The sequence below is a fragment of the Truncatella angustata genome (genome assembly GCF_020726525.1).
Source record: "Truncatella angustata strain MPI-SDFR-AT-0073 chromosome Unknown BKA67scaffold_5, whole genome shotgun sequence".
Lineage (NCBI taxonomy): Eukaryota > Fungi > Ascomycota > Sordariomycetes > Amphisphaeriales > Sporocadaceae > Truncatella > Truncatella angustata.
In genome coordinates this window covers 1886676-1904936 of record NW_025763385.1, presented here as the reverse complement: position 1 = coordinate 1904936, position 18261 = coordinate 1886676, and the positions used below count along the sequence as shown (strand labels likewise).

At 50.0% G+C, this 18261-nt stretch overlaps 2 protein-coding genes across 2 annotated transcripts; both read right to left on the bottom strand.

Annotated features, from left to right (window-relative positions):
* Window positions 1-4949: 4949 nt before the first annotated feature.
* On the bottom strand, window positions 4950-7801 carry BKA67DRAFT_536777 (CP2 transcription factor; the record flags this gene model as incomplete). Its single annotated transcript, XM_046100212.1, has 3 exons — window positions 4950-7167; window positions 7447-7611; window positions 7788-7801. The coding sequence occupies 3 exons, from the start codon at window positions 7799-7801 to the stop codon at window positions 4950-4952; spliced, it is 2397 nt and encodes a 798-aa protein (XP_045957358.1).
* A 3979-nt stretch (window positions 7802-11780) lies between these two features.
* On the bottom strand, window positions 11781-12642 carry BKA67DRAFT_568508 (uncharacterized protein). The gene is made up of 2 exons (XM_046103036.1): window positions 12334-12642; window positions 11781-12139 (listed from the first exon to the last, which is right to left on the bottom strand). Exons 1-2 carry the CDS (start codon window positions 12373-12375, stop codon window positions 11888-11890), a joined length of 294 nt encoding a protein of 97 aa, XP_045957357.1. The 5' UTR covers window positions 12376-12642; the 3' UTR covers window positions 11781-11887.
* Window positions 12643-18261: the final 5619 nt, after the last annotated feature.

Here is an 18261-nt window from a genome sequence, read left to right as displayed (position 1 = left end):
GTCCCAAAAGTGATGCCACAATCCGCTGCATCACTCTCGGTTCATTGTTCCAGAATAATCACATCTTCACAGGGGGCCAGTATCGTATCATTTTTGCTCCTGTCTCCTGTATGGCCCGCACCAAGGTCCGAACAATTTTTGTGCTTGCACCAACCAAAATTTCGGGACAAAGCAAGCTACCGACCCGAAAACAGCAAATCGGCATGCCGATCATCGCTATCTAGCGCAGTCTCCCCTGCCGCTCTTTCGTCACAGATGTGAAGATCTCTAGACGTGGCTTTCCCCAATGAAGGCTTGATTTGCTGGGCTTTATGTGGCTTGTAACTCGTCTGTCCAATAGGGTAGCACAGAACAGGAAGGGCGGCCTCTCACCTAGGTAATGCTCTTCGCTTGATTTGTGGCACCAAAGATTCCAGGTAATAAAGTGAAGGAAATAGACAATAGAGAAATGTGTACAACTAGAGACTGTGGCGTCAAGGTCCAACTACCGCATACGGCAACTGTATTCCTTGGTTCGCTCATGTCATTGGCTCTGAGCTGAGGCTTCACCGTTTTGCTAAGTCACCTAGATTTGTGGCTCTTCCCACAACGTAAGCGAGTGGCGATTTCTTTCTGTTTCCGATGCTCAAGCCTCTCTCTCTTTCATCGCACTTTACTTTTATCGGCCAACAGCAAAGCACATTGTGACAAGGTACTGCCGCAAACCCTAGCCCGCCCGCCTTGCCTTTCCCCTAAATGAGTATGCACCTCATGGGGTGCTGGTAATACGTGGCTTCCGAAAGTGTGTTCAAGCTTCATGATAGCGGAACACGCGGCCACTTGTGGCGAGAGTATACCCAAACAAACTTTCCACTCCCAAGTATAACCCCCCACGCCCGGTATAATACCGAGGTCAGTGATTGGCTCTCGTTTGTCGTTGAGCGATCAAGCCCAGAACATAATCCAAAACTGTGGCTCTCCCACTGTGTCTCTGTGAGCCACTGTGGCGATTGTGTCCGACCGTGGAGCCCAACTATGATCGCGTTTTTTCGACCCCTACCGAGCTGAGTTTAGTTTGTCCACCAAACCATCATTGGCCTGAACCCCTGACCTAGGGAACGCTGATATTTCGTAGATGCGTTCCACGTGGTTCACGGAGGCCTCAGAAATGCATTCTAGATCCGGCGATTATGATGTTGTACGCAGAGTGCTTCGCTCAACCCGCCGGCCTGCCTCCTCGGAGGGCTGCATGCTTAGTAAAGTTCTGCCCGAGAAGGGAACACCTGGTCAGTTTGATATAGATTCGTGTCTAGATTCATCATTTCTACCAAATTGGCGGCCTCCCTATTCTGTTTGCAAAGCTTGCAGCGAGCAAATGCCCAACTTCAATAGGTTCCCACCCGGTGATCGGCATCCGATTCCCCTTTTCGGGCCAGCCAGCGGGGGAAGACACCGTCATCGCCGGCCGAAGCTACGGCAGTCAAGCCTCCCGCGAAAAGAAAAGAGTCTGGTCAGATTGTGGCGAGTGCTCTCCGCTTCAACGCGTAGAGGAGCTCATGTACAGGTACTTGACCCCTTGCACTAGCCACAAGAGCTTTCGATGCACCAAGCGTCACTCTGCATATGCAGGCATAGAATACTACTGAACGACACGCTGGAAATGAGCAATACCCATGCACTGTTGTGCTATTAGTCGCAGCGCCTAGGGATGTTTTGCAGCGTCCAGCAGTGCATTTGGGCCTACCGTTGGGGTCCGCTGCAATGCCATGCGATGCAATGGGGATCCGGTAATCTGCCCCTATTCCCTTCAACTCACATAGTGTAGCAGTAACACATGCGCCGCGGATGGTTCGAGAAAATTGCAGATGGCGCTCGTCAACCTCTAGAGTTAGCATTGACAGGGACGGATTCATGTGCGAGATCACTATGACATCGGAGTGACTGTTGTCTAGAGGCTACCCAGGATCCAGCGGGTGGTCGCAGGAGCTGTGAACGATGTTGAGACTCGTGATATATTGTCGGACGCAGACTTGAGCATATAAACTCTGTCGGATGTCTTCGATAAATTGGAGATAGCGCGGGGACCGTTGCACATAGAGCACCGCACCCGAAAACGCACTTTAAGGGGTGTCGGCTCTAATTGCCCATCGATGGCTGTACTGATATTGTAGAGCAAAAGAACCAGCTTGACGGAGTCCAACGAAATGGCGTTGGACTTTCCGCGACTGTTTACTGCTAGTATACGCCGTTGCCAATGATAGCCGCTAACTACGGAAGGAGAACACTCCGTTGAAAAGGCGTTACGCTAATCATTATTGTCGTATGATGACAATACACAGAGACAATTGCGGACACAAATTGCTCACTGGACTCTCTCAAAGTATACCGGCGTTTCAATAGAGACCGGTGGTCATAGGCTATGGGATTAATTAGGTCTTTCGGTGGAGACAGCGTCCATGTTGAGATGAGCAGTTCCTGCATTGACCTTCTGCTAGACTGCATCCAGGTAGTCGACTCTTCCTTGCAACGGCACAACTTCCTCTGCTAGGCGAGATAGAAAGTGTTAACTTTGGAGTGAAGTACTCCGGACTTTGAGGTCAAAGTATCCTCGACTCCATGCCAACAATAACATCTCGACCAATCTGTGGACCTATTGCATTTGTGTCTAATGTCAGTGTAGCGGATACTCTGGCGCCAAATCCAAATCGTCCCTAGGCCGCGCAATACTCGCCACACATTGGGGCTGTGCAATGCGCTTGTAAGTGTCGATTCTTGTGGCTTGACGCAGCCCGTCATAAATTTAGCTGTTCACGAGCGATAGTGCAGTCGTCGTGCGCCTGTGACACCATCGGTGAGAACCCAATGGCTGGGATCTGTTACTGACACTAGAAACATCATCATTGCAGATACTGTCACATTTCTCATCTCATCGATGTTTGAGGTGGACACAGGTACTCGGCTGGATAAAGCGGCAATTTTGCGGTCCTTGATGAGGTGAGAAGCTTGGAGCTTGTCCTTGGCCGGCAGTTGGGACATATTTGTATCAGATAATGACGATAGCTCGCCCATCTTGGACGAGGATGCCGCGTTGACGGACTGGGAGCTTTCTCAAGAACCACAGAAGCTTGCCATCGTCCAATCAATATCGGATGTAATGTCTTGTGAAACGCCTGTCATGGTACGAATGTATGTAAAATGACAGCCCTATTTGCTTGCGGGTTCTGGTTAGGATTACTACCACGCGTAAGAACAACGCTTATTACCCCAGACTTTGAATTGCCTCCTTACGTGGACCTTGGCTGCGTTTCTGCATCGGGCCATTGATGGGAGTTTAGAGTTTATGTCAAACATGTGACAAGGCCGTATTTGATGAGAGAGGATGGTGATGGTGTGGTTTATTTGGAGTTTCAATGCGCTTACTTAGGCGAAAGGCATTGTGGGGGGGCCACAGGAAAAGCGATGCTCCGTTTCTGGAAAGGCCCGCCGAAGAAACAATCCTATGTACGGATAAGCACAAATGAGATTGCGACAAGGGCCGCAACGAAAGAAGTAACGGTGCAGAACAAGCCACCGCGGCTAGGGGGTTTCAGCGCTATAATCCGTAGAGCCGCAATTGTTTAACTTACATGTTTAGGGACTGCACATTGTCAGCGGGCAGGAATACAGACCCTGTAGCCGGTGAATAAGAGCACGAAAAGATCCCATGAACTTATGGCCATGGTGACTAAAGTAGACTAAGGAAAGTTTTTATGAGATCCGTTTGAAGGGGGTTAATGGAGGCTCCGTACCGTCGTCACACTTGCTCAACCAGATTTCGATTGATAAAAATCCATATTGCGATTCACATCATATCCAAACTATTACCGTGCTTGGTAAGGACTATGGCACTTGACACAGGCTCATTTCATTGAGCCGGCCATGCGAATGTGATGAGGAGATTATCGTGGCACATTGAAAGGACTGCTTGTAATTGAGGGGCCTGTCGTCATGCCATGCATACGTACTCGCTTCCATATCTCGAATTTCGTTGAGAATTCTTCTTGTGAAGATTTTGAGCTTCGTGAAATGAGGATGGTGGAGGCGAGATTACCTTACAAACCGCTTCCGTCCATTTTCATCCAATCAGCGTGAGAATGCTTGACTTTGCAGATATTGTCGCAATCTCGGCCCTGCAGGGCTCATCCGCCGGTTGTGCTAGTCTAGGGCGGCCTTGCTCTAAATTGGTATGTGTAATGTTTCAGACTCCCGAATTTGTCTACAATTCACGACGCAATGGTAGAAACAAACCAGACATCAATAAAGATAAAAGGACTTCCGAGATTTGAGGGTTTGATCAGTACATTAAAATGTTATCTATCGTATGCTGCTAGGAGCAGGTCAGCACAGCCGCCTGCTTCGTGTTTCGTGGACGTAGTGAAGGGGTCATGGACTAAGCCCAAGCCGTCCCGCTTCCATAACAAGAGGTATAGCGCGTAAAATAATATGGAGAAATGTCCGAATAAATATGAATGATCTTCATATAGACCAGAGTGTACGTGTAGCAGAGCGCGCCCCGGTGCCTGATTTGTGTGTTGTAGCTCTTCCACCCTTTTGTTGCCGACCCTCCCTTCTGGAATCCGCAAAGAAGTCAATCAATACATGTACAGCCGACGCAAGATGTAATGATGTCCCAGCAGCCAAATGGTTCCTCCGATGGTCCCTCATCATTACGAGAGTTCGTGAGTCTATAGTAAGCCAGGCCTCAAACTACCGCTGTAGTGAGCCGAATTGTGAAGAAGTTCGAAATTGCCAAAAAGGCAGTGGTATCTTTGAAGGAGTCCCGCAACGCCGAGTGTAAAATCAAAATCCATCCAATGATCGTGTATATCGGGTATCCGCTTGCGTATATGCGCTCCAAATGGTTGCCAGTCGTAAATGAAATAAATAGAAGTTGCTCTATAATATGCTGAAAAAAAGTCGTGTTGACAATGTTAAAAAGTCAGTCGTAGTTCGTATCCGGTTGCCGCACGCAGAGCACCATGTGACGATGCCGTGTCCTCTTCACCATCAACCGCCATCTCCCACTCTCGTTTTGGCTGAGGCACTTGGTGTTCGACTTCAACGATGTCGAGAAGCATATCCTGACCTTCTGATAATGCCTCAATCACATCATCGTCCATCTCAACTTGGAGGCCACTCTCTAAAGCATGCACAGTGCGTACGATGTTGGTCGAGTCGAGTCCCCACTTCGTTGCGATACGCATGGTAAATTCGGGTAGAGTTCTTTTAGTCAGGTATATAGCTCGGTGCAGCTCCTTATTGTCAGTAGGTGACTGTTGACGTCGCGCAATATAGAAACAGGCAACGGGCTTGGCTGGCCGGTTTGTAGGTGGCTGATAAGACGGGTCGACCCCCAAAGCCTCGATCCAGCCACTGAGGCTACCAGACTCGTCGATCTTATTCACCTTCGTGAGCTGTTCGGACGGCGCCGAAGACTCTCCAGAGGGTTGAAAATCGTTCATTGGTGGCTTGATTCCGGCGACAGATGCTTGCGACTGTAATGACATGAAGCTCGGTGACGGTGATACCAGGGACGAATCGGCCACAGAGCTTCGCCCGCTCCTCCACACTGCGCTATCCTTGGACTCCACCTTGGTGAGGTCAGTCGGCTCGCCTGCAAGTGTAACAGGGTGCAAATCTGGATCGTCGGTCTCTTCACCTCGGAGGTATAGTATGCTCACAGGTCGTGTACTGGTGAACATGTCCTGTAAAGTCTGGAGTTTGAAATGTAAGTCATCTTCGAGCGAAGGGCGTCCACCTCCACCACCTCCAGCGGAACTGGCCGAAGACATGGACCAAGTCCTCTTGTGTTTCTGAACCTTGCCTGGTCTTTGGGATTCCTGGCCCTTTGCTTGCGACGTAGATCCGCGTTTCCTCTTCCCAAAGTCCTTCATGCCACTTTCAGCTTGCGCAATTTGTTGCTTCAGCTTGTCTATTGTCTTTTTCACGTGCGCCACGTCGTTCGAGAGCTTCCGTTCCGCACCGTGATCTCGGAAAAGCTTGACCTTGCAGTAGCAAATCTCAGCGCCAGTGTCTGGCGGCGGCGAAGTGCCGTCCATGGGAAGTGCCACAGTTTTGGCGCAAAGTCGGACGGGAATACCCTTGACACCTTTCGAATGGCTGAAGTCCGTCGAGAGGAAGTTGAAACGCACGGCAACATTGCATTCGGCTCCGCCGTTGAGACCAGGAGTCCAGATGACGGAGAAACCGTCAAAGGATGCCGTGTCGAGTTCGACTCGAGTTCTCTTGTCGTCTCCTTCTGCAGGTTGTCCAGCCTCGACATATTCCACAGCCTGCAACTTGCCACCTCGTTGATGGGCCTCGTTGGTGCCGCGACCTTCCTTCCACAAGCTCCAGCACACACCAGGCTTCTGGCGCTGTTGGTCATCTTCAAACGAGACACGCACAAAAGTCCTGTAACGCGTACCAGGAGCAATTGGCAGGATGGCTCCCGTATCAACCACAGATAGCGAGTAGGCCTGCCCTTTGTTCAGATACGTCACTGGTATCTCATCTGCTTGCTTGATCATGGCAGTTGGCGCGTTGAGGGTGGCATGGAACCGGAACTTCTCCGCAGAAGGCGGCATGCCATGGTTCAAGGACATGCCGAAGTGCGTGGGCTGGAATCCCATCATAGGTGGGGATTGCGAGTGAAAGGCGGCGTCAAGAGAACCCATCCTCTTATGACCCTCGGAGTCGAGCGGAGAGCCGTCTTGATCCATGGTCTCGTAGCCAGTATCCTGGTGCACAAATGATGAGGGCGCAAACGAGGCCTGTGCTGGTGCCGGCTGGATGAAAGGATTGAACTGGTGCTGGAAGTGGTGAGGCGGCATTCCGTGTTGGAAGTGACCGAGATCCATCATAGGTGCCCCGGAATGCATTGCGCCTTCACTGGTCGGCATTGACAGAGGAGTCCCCAGGCCCATGCCCAGGCCTAAGGTGGGCGTGTGCAAGTCGCCAGCTTGCGGATGGTAGAGCGTATTCGTGCCGCCGGGGGTAGGCGTGTAGTAGCCCGGCGGCTGGTTGGCGAAGGCAGAGAAGGAGAATGAGCCCGGATCGAGCAAGGACGGTGTGAACCTCCATGGCTCGTTGGATGCACGGGGGGTTGGATCTTGGTCTCTAAAGGCATCTTGACCCAAACTTTGACGTCTGCAGAGGTAACATTGTCAGCGGGTTCGATCAATGGAGAGTTGCAACCCTAATGGAGATTAGGTCGAATCGCGACCAAAGCGGACCAGACCCAAACCGTTGTGTCGACGATCTCGCCTAGTGAAGTCGGCCGAAATAGCACGACCCTGACCCTGACCCCGACCCCGCGTTGGTGCTGGTGTCTGGCGCTCTGGCGCTTTGCACCGCCTCACTTGAGGGATCAAGACCAGGAAATATCGTGACAGCGAAGTCGCCGTGGAACCCCTACTCTGCACATACCTTTCTTGCGGTGGCCCGCCGGCGGTAAGTATTGGGTTCTCGCCCGCTGCGGTGATTGGCGCTTGAGCTGTCGCCGTCGTCGTCGTCGAGCCCGCAGTCGACACCTGTGGAAACTGCTGCCGGAAGTTGGCGAGCAGGTCTTCACCGGGCTTTTGCGTGCTTGTCCTAAAAGCGCGCATTCAAGTCAGTATATAGAGTTGGGCTGGATTACATGCAGTGCAATAACAGTTGTCGCATGCGCGAAGGAAACTCGCGACCACGTTTGTTTACTCGCTTGGTGAAAGCCGCCGATCATCTGCTCAAAATGCCACGTATAGAAAAATCGGGAAGAAAGTGCTCACCTCTGTCGAAACATGTGGAATGATGTGCTCAGGACGCTGTCACAAGACAGCGAGACCAGAAGATGCTCAGCACAGTTTGTCGGGTCGGGGAGGTCGCCGTTGGGAGAGGTGAAACGATGAGATCAGATCAGATCAGGCCAGGCTTGAACAGTCCCGCCAAAGGTAGCTGTAGCTAGAAGAGGGTCGGCGGAAAGTCGCGGTGGAGATTGAGAGAGTTAGGCGGAGTTGGGGCTGGAGCAGTATCGTTGAAGAACGACAGTCGCAGACGGTGTTGTCCTGTCTTAAGGAGTTGTGCAATAATCAACAGTGGCAGGCAGCCCGGAGTGTGGAATTTGTCAAAGGTTTCGAGATTAGTAGAATGGCGGTAAATCGCAAGAAGGCCAAAAGATTATATGAAAAGAGGCTGATTTGATGAAGGGTGACAGTATTATAGTACACTTCACTAAGGATTGGGTAGTGGGTACTTCCATATGATATGGTGGAGTTGGGAACGCACACTACGAAGCAGCGACAGGCCCGGGGAGGGGGTGTAAGTCTGATATTTGGGAGGGGCGTGGGAACTGCTGAGGGCACCCATGAGATGACCAGCTACGCGTCAATCGGCAAGGTGACTGAGTGACCCGTACTATGTATGCTCTGGGTCTAGGATCATGGGGGGAATGTCGTTAGACTAGACGGAAGATTCGATTCAATCTATGAGACGAGACGAGCGCAGATTGGAGTGCCCTAATAAGTACTGCGCTGGTGCTGGGCTGGAACTGGAACTGGACCGCGACTAGACCAGTCCGGGGCAGAGGTAAGAAGTAACCGGTACAATCACGGACGGCATGTTCTAGGTACTTTGCACCATGTTCACATTCTGAACTTTGAACACGGCCTCCCCCCCCTGGCGATGCTGTGCCATAGGTGGTACGTAGGTACTTGTACTCATCCGCCCCAAATCCTTGCCGCTGGAGCTCGACTTCGAGCTTGAAGCGTCTGTGCCGAGACCCAGACAGCGACGCGATTGGAGATGCAGGGGTTCAACAAGCCACTGCACTCTCCCTGTAAGCGTCCTTGAAAGCCACGAATTTCTGGTTCATTTCTTTCCTCATCCTCAATCATACCAGCACCCATTTATTATCTGTCTTCCCTTGAGGATCTGAATGTCATCATTCTTGTTAGCAGGCGAAGTAGTTGTAAACCCGTCAATATTTATCCCCAACGTGTGTACTGGCAATACCGACTCCCCCAAATTGTGTAGGTAGCCGAGTAAAGGCCGATGAACCCATGGCACAAGCTTGCGCCGCGCGGTTGGGCTAGAGAATCGCCAGCGCAGATAATAATGAGCATGACACAGAACTCCATCGCATAATTATCGTAATTATGTCATGTCTGCTCACACGATAGTCACTTCAAATCTCCGTTCGGTGTGCCTACGAGAAGACTTTTTGACCCTTGTGATGATCGGGAAGGACGGCCGCCGCCGGTGCACGAAGCGAAGACCCGCATCAATGACCTGACAGACGATGAATATCCACATACTATTCCGCACAAATCCTCTATGGCTTCCAGAGCCTCATCATAGACCCCATCACCGGAGATCGAGGTAAGGCAAAAGCCGAGCAGTGACCACTGATTTCTCATTCAGAGGTTTGTCGTTGTAGCTGTTAACGCTGCTGCGTGTTCTGATCGCAACGGCGGGCCCCACGTAACGATACAGGTAATGTGTTTTTCCATGATCAACTGTTTTGGTCATCACGTTACCTGTCGGTCTAGCCATGGCTCCCTCCTCCTGACGGAGCTCTTGACCTTGCTCGGCTGCACCTGCTGCTATGTATGTGCAGGCGGGCGGGTTTCTGTTGTCGCTGATGCCCTACTCTGCAGTGTACTCAGGTAAAGGCATCAAACCGTTGATTCTCAGGCAATCGGAATGGCTTGAAAGTCATATTTAGGTAATTCGTAGCCCAAGCCAAAATTACGCGTGTCTGCTGGAAGTTTTATGCGACACGTTCCTGGGTGAGTCTTGCACTTGGACCAGGTTTCTGTTTAAAGTTAAAACAATTTGACTGCATGTGGCCTTCAGTGACAAGGCAATGCTATCTACAATGCTGATGACAGCACACCAAAACGGATAACAAGCTTGTCATGCCTGCCTAGTTTGTCAATGTTTGACAACTCTAAAGCTTCTTCTATTTCCCAAAACAATCTTCTGCCGGCACTTCTCCTGTCAGGCCTTCCGCATATTTCAGGCGCTCGTACTCGGTGATTGCGCAACAACCCAAGCGCAGACCTTTTTAAATCGATGATTTGAAATTCGCCTATCAAGTCGCTCTTACTTCTACTTGAGCCTACTCTGTGACGGCAGGATACTACCCAACGCGCGGCGGAGAAAGGGCCAATACTGTTTTGTAGGGCATTGATGTTGTCAGCAGTCTCTACCATTAGATCGTGAATTTTCTCTGGAGCCTGTGCATGTTTCAATATTGATCTATCAGACTTGTCGAGCCGAAATTCCTGTACAAACCGTCGGTACAGATTCGGTAGGGTAACGCTTTCGTCCAAACCCGCCTTCTTGGCCTATCACAATTCGCATTTCAATTAAGCCGACTTTCTGTCGAGTGGCTGGACTAGTTTCTCACAGAGCCACATAGCATCGTGACAAGCGCAAACATTCAATGGTGTCATATGGAGACCCGAATGGTAGCGGATAACTCCAGTGGGGCAAACGTAGCCCCAAGTTCTGAAACACACCCTCGTCCATGGTAGTGCTCAATATCCTTCCGTCATGGCAGATTCTAGCTGTTCAATGTAGGGTCGCTGAGCGCCATGAAGCCCCAGTTGCCCCAGAGTATGGCTATCGTAATTCGAAACATGAATTTTGGCATGAGATGGGCTATTGGTGAGTGCAAGACAATCAAAACTTTCACCGTCCTTGTCTTTGCGAGAGTGGACATGAAAGAGGCCAAGCCGGCGGCAAACCGGCAGCCTTTTCAGACGCCACACCAGTACAACGGCTTTCTCGCAATAGCGTGATAGCGCAACTGTCTGGCGCCGTCGAAATAGACCATCATTTTAGCTCCATCAAAATTGAAGGCTTATGGCGAGCACACCGACCCCTCTAGTCAGTCACCAGTCGTGCTCGGCCGTCCAGATCTCGTTGATCAAAATTAACACGTGGACTGGTGTAGCATACACCGCCAAGCGAAAATGCATGGTGCCAGACGGCCCCGAAGCCAGTGCTACGCCAACAGCCGTTGCTTTTAGAGAAGAGGCACCTCCAGACGAAGATGGCGGGCGCGTTTAACGGTGGTAACTATAGGCCCGCTCCTAGCTAAACGTTGAGACGGCACGGCTCAATTGAAAGCATGAAATCCAACCAGCCACGCAAAACATATTATGTCGGTCCAAGACGCGATCGGTCACAACTTGTGATTAATGCTGCCAGAGGGATGAGTATTTTGCGGCGTAAGATGGTGGTTATGTTGTTTGCCAAGCATCGTCGTTGGAAAAAGCGATCGACGCAACTCCTGCCGCCGAAGGTTAGACTATCCCAAGGATTGACGACTGGGTTTTGCATACCGGAGATCGACCATCTTACTGCAGCAGCTCTCGCTATTTTTACTTGAACCACGTCGCTCATCAATCGAGATTAGCGATATGGCTGCTGTGGCAGAGTATGGTGGCTATGTAGGGCTCCAGCGCCCATTCATAGTCTCAAATGGCGCCACAGCCCTCTCGCACGCTTGAAATCTCTGTGGCATCTCTAGTATCTTGTGCATTGCACATAACTTGATCGTTTATACTCGCATATAAACAAAGCCTTGACCCACTTCGGTGTCGCAATTTCAACCGAAAAATATGCATGCCAAATTCCGGGGAGAAGTCGCCGGAAACCTGAAATGCCTGGACATGTGCTGGTCTTACATAGTACATCAACTTTGGAGTCATCACTTGTACACTACTCACATACACATCCTGACCGGACCCCCACTTGACGCAACCCCAGCACAATCACCATGTACAATAAGCTTTATAAAAAATATATAAAAATAATAATAAAAACTCCTCAACATGCGAGCCCTTTGAGTGAACAAAACAGCTCTCCTGCTTCGCTCCCATTACTCCGATGCCCCACACTCTGGACCCTCAGCTTCGACTTCTGGCAATTTGACAGCGGCATATAGTAATGCGTTATTAAGCACGTTTTTCCTCGTGGCTGAAATTGATGTTGATGGGCCTCCCTGCATGAAACGCAGGCTAGCTCCATCCCGCAATATACGTGGTCTGTTGGCGGCCATGGTCTCCCTAGTCTTTCGGACGGAAGTTCTATCCACTTGCGTAAGAGCACTCCTAAACTGGAAAGTAGACAGCTGCATTACCGAATACGTTATTAATTGACCCAGGATGTTTGGAATGAGCGGGAGGACTACGTGCTGAGCTCAGCTTGACCTCACAAAAATGTAAGCATGGGGTAAAGCAGCTCTCTGCAGACAGCACAGTCTGGAGCTCTGGAGCCTGAAGACCTACGGCAGATGCACCGGAAAAGAAAAGAAAAGGCACATACTCGAAACAATATAATACCCCAAGTTATTGGGACAACATGCATTGCTAGAGACTGTAATTGGATGGATCAGCATTATTGTCTGTAACTGGCGGTCTCATGGCGCAACATGGTGGGTTTCTGAATGGGGCTTACTGACGTCACAGCAGTCAAAGCCCAATACTGTGCTCCGTAAACCATTCAATAGACGTGTCCCGGCGGCTGAGCAGCTGGCTTAGCAGTGTGTAATAGCCTATGATTGTTGTAGCGACTTAAGCACGGAGAAACACATGTGCTCTCTTCATGTAAACATACGAGGGTGTTGGCGGCGAGACAGACATTAACACCCCTCCGTGTGCTATGCAGTCAACTGCACATACCGTTTCCAGCAAATCTATCTAGCTAGGCTCATGGAGGGTAAAACAATGCCCTTACAGAAATGTCAATCACTAGAGATGTTCTTTTGTTACGATTCACACCAGTGATGACAGCTACTCTAGGCGCATGCCATCTCAAGGAGAAATCTCGTGGAAAAGCCAGCTCCCCGTCGTGCATTTAGTAAGGTAACATCCGAGGCGAGAGTATTTCTCGGCCACATTACAATCCCATGTGTCGTGCTACACAATTTACTTAGACCCGAGCGTCTTCCACAGGAATCATTTCTGACATTCACATGTCACTATTGCTTTAGCTTGACAACGTATTCAGGTCTGCATGCACTCGAGCCTCAAAATATGTCTAATGCAACCGTTATGCAGCCTAAGGTTTCGTGCCTTGAGCTCAGCATACTTTCACCTATTGAGTTTGTTTCGATAGACACTCTTAGCCAGTCTTGTGTCCTTTGCAATTCCTCAAATTGTGATCAATGTTTTGGTAGATGGCGCGGCCACATGTTGTACCAAGATCCGACTTGGCTGACCTGCTGGGAGCTACTATTATCGTCACTTGCTATCAGAGTCCGACCATTACGCGACAGAAAAGCCATTGGAACCCACCAGGATGTTAACGTCTTCGTAGTAGGGTGGTTGAGATCCATCACCGTTGTATCTCATCTAACAGACGTTCTGCCTCTTTTAAGTGCAAGGAATTGATTGTATCGCCATGCATTCATGCCAATGCCCATTACTACTAGGCTGCTAGGGTGCCATCTAGGGCAGTTAGTGGACCAGGGTCTGGCCAGTCGCCAAGGTGCGTTCGGCACAACAAGGGAGCTCAAACCCTTGATCTAAAATCTCGGGAACATCTGAGCATCTGTACGACGAAGCGAGGTTCAATAGTGTATATCGCTTCGTCAGCCTTTTTGAGCAACGCTACATAGTACAGGCTCTCCGATACGCCATGGCTATCCACACTCTCCACGAGTTAGCTTCCGGTCAAAATCCTTACTCTTTCAAAGTCAATTAGGTTAGTAGTAGCCTACCAGGCGCCGCGAAACAGTGCGTATGGTACTTCTGCCTTAAGGATGCCCTGCGCTCGGGGTCAGATCAAACGAAGCTTCTGGGTTCTCCTCTCCGCTCCTCCCCGCTCGTGGACGCTACGGCAGATGAACAATCGCATGTTAGCTACTAAAAACGAAAGACCTTCAACGCACAATCATTTGACGGTACTGTCGAGTCTGTGTTGCACGTTTGATGTGCAGCTTGAGCTGGCACAGTAACACCAAACTCTAGCCAGCAATGTTCGACTTTGTGTATAATACGGCAAAATGCTCAACTTGAAAGCTTTAGGTCCATTCTCTTGGCCGTCTGACGTTTCAACGTAACTCTGTTCCTGAATCACCATTACCACTCGTCCTACCAGGGAATAAATCACCCCCTGTATGGATCCCGACTGCTATGTAGCATGCGTTACATTGCACATGACCCAGCAACTTGGCTTTGTTCCTATAGTAGCAGTGATGGCGGATGGATGAGTAGCTTTCGAACCCTTACACCTCCAGACACTTAACACTTTCAACAGGGTAGTTATCCCTATCTGGGTAGCTTGTCCGAGAATTTCGAGGTTGCACTCGCCCACCGGATATGAGAATGCTCCCACCGACAAATGCCGTGTGCCGCTGACTCGTGGGACTTTTAAGCTTAGCTCTACTCTTGTTCAATGTTCCTATCTATGCGCTCAAGCGAGATGTAATCCTCCGTCATTCAATTCATTTTCAATTTCACAGTCCATCTTGGATGTCACCCAACAGTGTAATGTCGAAAGTTGGCCAGCTGCCACCCCTGACCATCATAACAAGACGAGACTCTTTGCTTGGTTGACCTGCTGCAACGGCTAAGACTTACACGCTTGAAAATGCTGCAAGGATGGCACTGGCCCTTGAAGTTACGCGATACCCGCCCGGCTGGCCGTTTGTTGTGGGGGATTCTCAGTCCCTCGGGCAATGCATCCCAAACTATTGACGGGAACTTTTCCACATCGGTGCTTCCAAGAGAAACATCCTGAACAATACGTCTGGTTAATGCTCGATTCCTCACTGTCCTCAATGGCCGGCCCTCGTGTCCATATGGATTCTATCATCTGTCGCATGAACCATAACATCGAAAGTCAGGAACGAGGTTGATCTGCTCCACACGGGATGCTCTCGTAGATCGAGCTGAGCCTAAGCGATACAAACTACAAAATTGAGACACGTTGACACTCTAACGCGAGTTGCTTAGCTGCACAGCAGTGCAGTCATGCAGTGGTATCTGATCCAACATCACGTGCTTCGTTTCTTGAGGGGCAAGCGGTCCTCTCGATTCAGCTAAAGTGAAGCTCTGCTGACAGGGTGTTTGCACGATACATAGCCTCATAAGCTGCGTCATCCGGCCCGTCGCCCGCCCAGAAACCATGAACCAGGTCATCCGCCGAATATTACGGGCAGCATGCCGGTTTCTTTCGATGCCGGAGGAGCAAGACTAGTTCCGAATGCCGGTGTACTATACTGCACATTCGCCACAGATGCACACGAAACCTTGTCAATTGCAAAAGAGATACCCGCTCTACGCTTCGCTTACAAGCAAGGTGGTTCGTGTTCAAGTGCTATTGACTGCCGTCGCCGCGCAGTTCCTTGCACATTGCATCACGCCTTCTCAGTTCGACGGGCACAGCCACGCCGAGATGGAGTCACCCGGCGCCGATCGTTACCGCTTCAGCGGAGCGCCGTTCAGGCACAATCAAAAATTTCCGGACAATGAAGTCACATCTTCAAGGGTCCTGCCAATGATCTCCGCTTGATGCAACCGTAATCATGGACTTTTCTGGAATGACTGATTTCTTCCCGCTCTCCACCGGAATCCCAAGAGCGATGTTGCGTTTCCCCTTTCCATTCCAGGCTTGGCGACCCGACAACCCGACTGCCGGAAAACTACGCGCAGATTCGAATTCCTTGACGTAGTATGATCGGCACTCTTGTGCTATTTCGAGAAACCGTTACGGTCATATTTTGGCGTTCTGGCTAAAATGCAACGATACCATAGTTGAGATGTTATCGTGCCTGCATGTACACCCTCTATAACCGGCATCTTCCATAACTAAACGGTAGTTGTTCTGTCTACTTGTCTGAATTGTATAGCATTCCTCGACTCATGATCCCAGGCAAAGAGGCAGTGCTGTGGGTTGGACCCTTAACGACCCTTGAAACCCCTTCATCGGCAGTAAAGCGCAGACCTCCAAGACTGCCTGTTCGCTCGTGTTCGATATTGAGGTGGCATGATTATACGGAAGTGTCCTGTAGATCGTGAGCAAGCAAAATTAGGGTGTAGCGGTGAAGAAGTGCCAGCTACTTCAGAGGCTTTGATCGATTCTCAATGACGTCGATGCCAGCAGCTTTGTTTGGTGGATGGCATAAGGGCAATCACGAAGATATTGATCGTGGTGGTTAAGACAGTCATGGGACTGAACTACCCGTGATATCTAGTACGTATTGTTAGCTGTAGTATACGCATGCCCGGTAACATCGGCCCAGCTTCGTTGAAGTGATTTACGAGGCAAAACGCCGACAGCTCCTACTGTCGGTCTCGTTGCAAGACTGTAGATGCCTGATATTATTTTCATATTTCGTGTTCAGTGATCTTAGGTTGACCGGTAGCCTATTTGCAGTTCAATATCAACACCACAAACTATATGGGAATAGCTTAAGACGCATCTCAATTGGCAAGATGTTGAGTTGGTAGGTTGCCAAGCCAGCCACAAATCATGCCTAGCCCTTTCTTGGACATCGCAAAGGCTAAACTCCAGTGACTATGAAACTTCGCAATTTCGACATTTTGAACCCCGAATAACACGAGTAGGGTCGCCATGTCATAGGATTGGGTGTGGAGGGCTGAAATCGTTTTTAGGCAGCAGAAGGCGCAAATGGGAGGCGCTGCAAGGCTGCATTTGATATCCAAATGCAATTCAGAGAACCATTAAAAGATGCGTCAACGCTGGTTCTTCCTGCAAAATTTGGAACACCAATGGACGTACACAATTGATGGCAATTCATATGTCCCAGATTTGACGAACATGGCACCAGTGTTTGATGTCAGGTTTTTCGCCGCCGGCATCAAACCCATAGACGAGGCCATTGACCCTACTATTTGTGACACCTGTAGATCCATCGGCTGGCCGCGAGCGACGTAATCAGTAATCCGGCTTGTAAGCTTTACCGGCTCCTCGCCAAGCCTTACCACGGAGACCCGGCTATTACTTCATAGCAGCTGCGCAGATTGGGAGGCAGAATGGCTGCTGTGAGGGTGGTCGACTGGGACTCTGAGTACTCCAATTGGATGTGCTTACTCCTCTGTAAGAAAGAAGACCCTAGCTGTCTCAAGTAGGACGTGAGAGACTTGTGGAACTTGCTTTTCTGCTCTTACGCTCCAAGGGCTATGCGTGATGAGAGCTGCGACAGGATTGTAGGCAACAGGGAGATGGTGGCGAAATAGGTTAGTACGGGCAACAGGATCAAGATTAAGAGATGGCAAAGTTGGGAGAGAACTGCAGGTATTGAGAGACACGCAACCGAAGGTATGAAACTGATCGATCGCGAAGGCTTGTAAGTCGTCGCAGCAGATGTAACCATGTCATATACTGCTCTAAGCTAGGACCGGAGACTGGGGGAAGCGCTCTAGTCAACGTAGACGGGGGAGTTACTGGCCGTAAAAAGATTCTTACCTCAATTAGACACCAAGTAGATGGCAATGAGCAGAGCGAATGCATCCCGTTCAGCAGATTTGATGCTTGTCGCATCCTGTGATTGGAATGGATTGTCAGGCGTGAGCTATTCTCGGCAAACGACAGAGACTATATTCGAAATTACGAACTGTGGTGTACTTCTGCCAATCACAGGTACTTCCGACAATGCTACTTGAACATGAAATACAGCAGAGTTCGTGGGCGTGTCAGCGCTCAACCACAATTGAGCTACGTCTTCGCGGACGGCGACTATGGTTTCTCTAAATTTTAAACAGTTTTGATTTGGGAGATTAAGGCAGGCGCCAGCTTGTGTCAAATTAGCACAGCGTCATGAAATTAAGCTTCTGGGATGACACAACCACTGGATCATCATGGGCAAACGGGCGACGAGAGATCTTATTAGGCCTCCAATGCCAAACGCCCAAAGCAATATGGAGAGAACACTAAACCACCGTCACATATTGGCCTTCTCGCAGCACTGCATTCAGTGGTGGAAGAGTTCACGACTAAGCAAATCGAAGAAGATGCAGACTTTCTGGAAGTCCTACGAAGCGCAACAGACATTTTAACTGCAAATGGCTCTATCTCTAACATTCTGGGGATTTCACACATCAGTCATGACATTGGCATGGGATCAGTCGAGAGCAACGAGGCGTTTGAGCTCGCGAAGAAAATATTTTTCTTCGGTTGACTATGACATAGACCAAAAACTCGCGTGGAAACCTGGGAGAAGCAGTACTCGACTTGGACTTGGGCCGCTTGGAACACGTTGCCTTCCGGTCATGGGATGCCAACTTG

What these genes read in the sequence shown, in the direction of transcription:
- BKA67DRAFT_568508 (XM_046103036.1), bottom strand. Translation starts at nt 12,375, where the DNA reads ATGCATGTTGTCCCAATAACTTGGGGTATTATATTGTTTCGA. An exon ending in GGGGTATTATATTGTTTCGA is followed by an intron (nt 12,140 to 12,333) that starts GTATGTGCCTTT and finishes TCGGTAATGCAG; the next exon opens with CTGTCTACTTTCCAGTTTAG.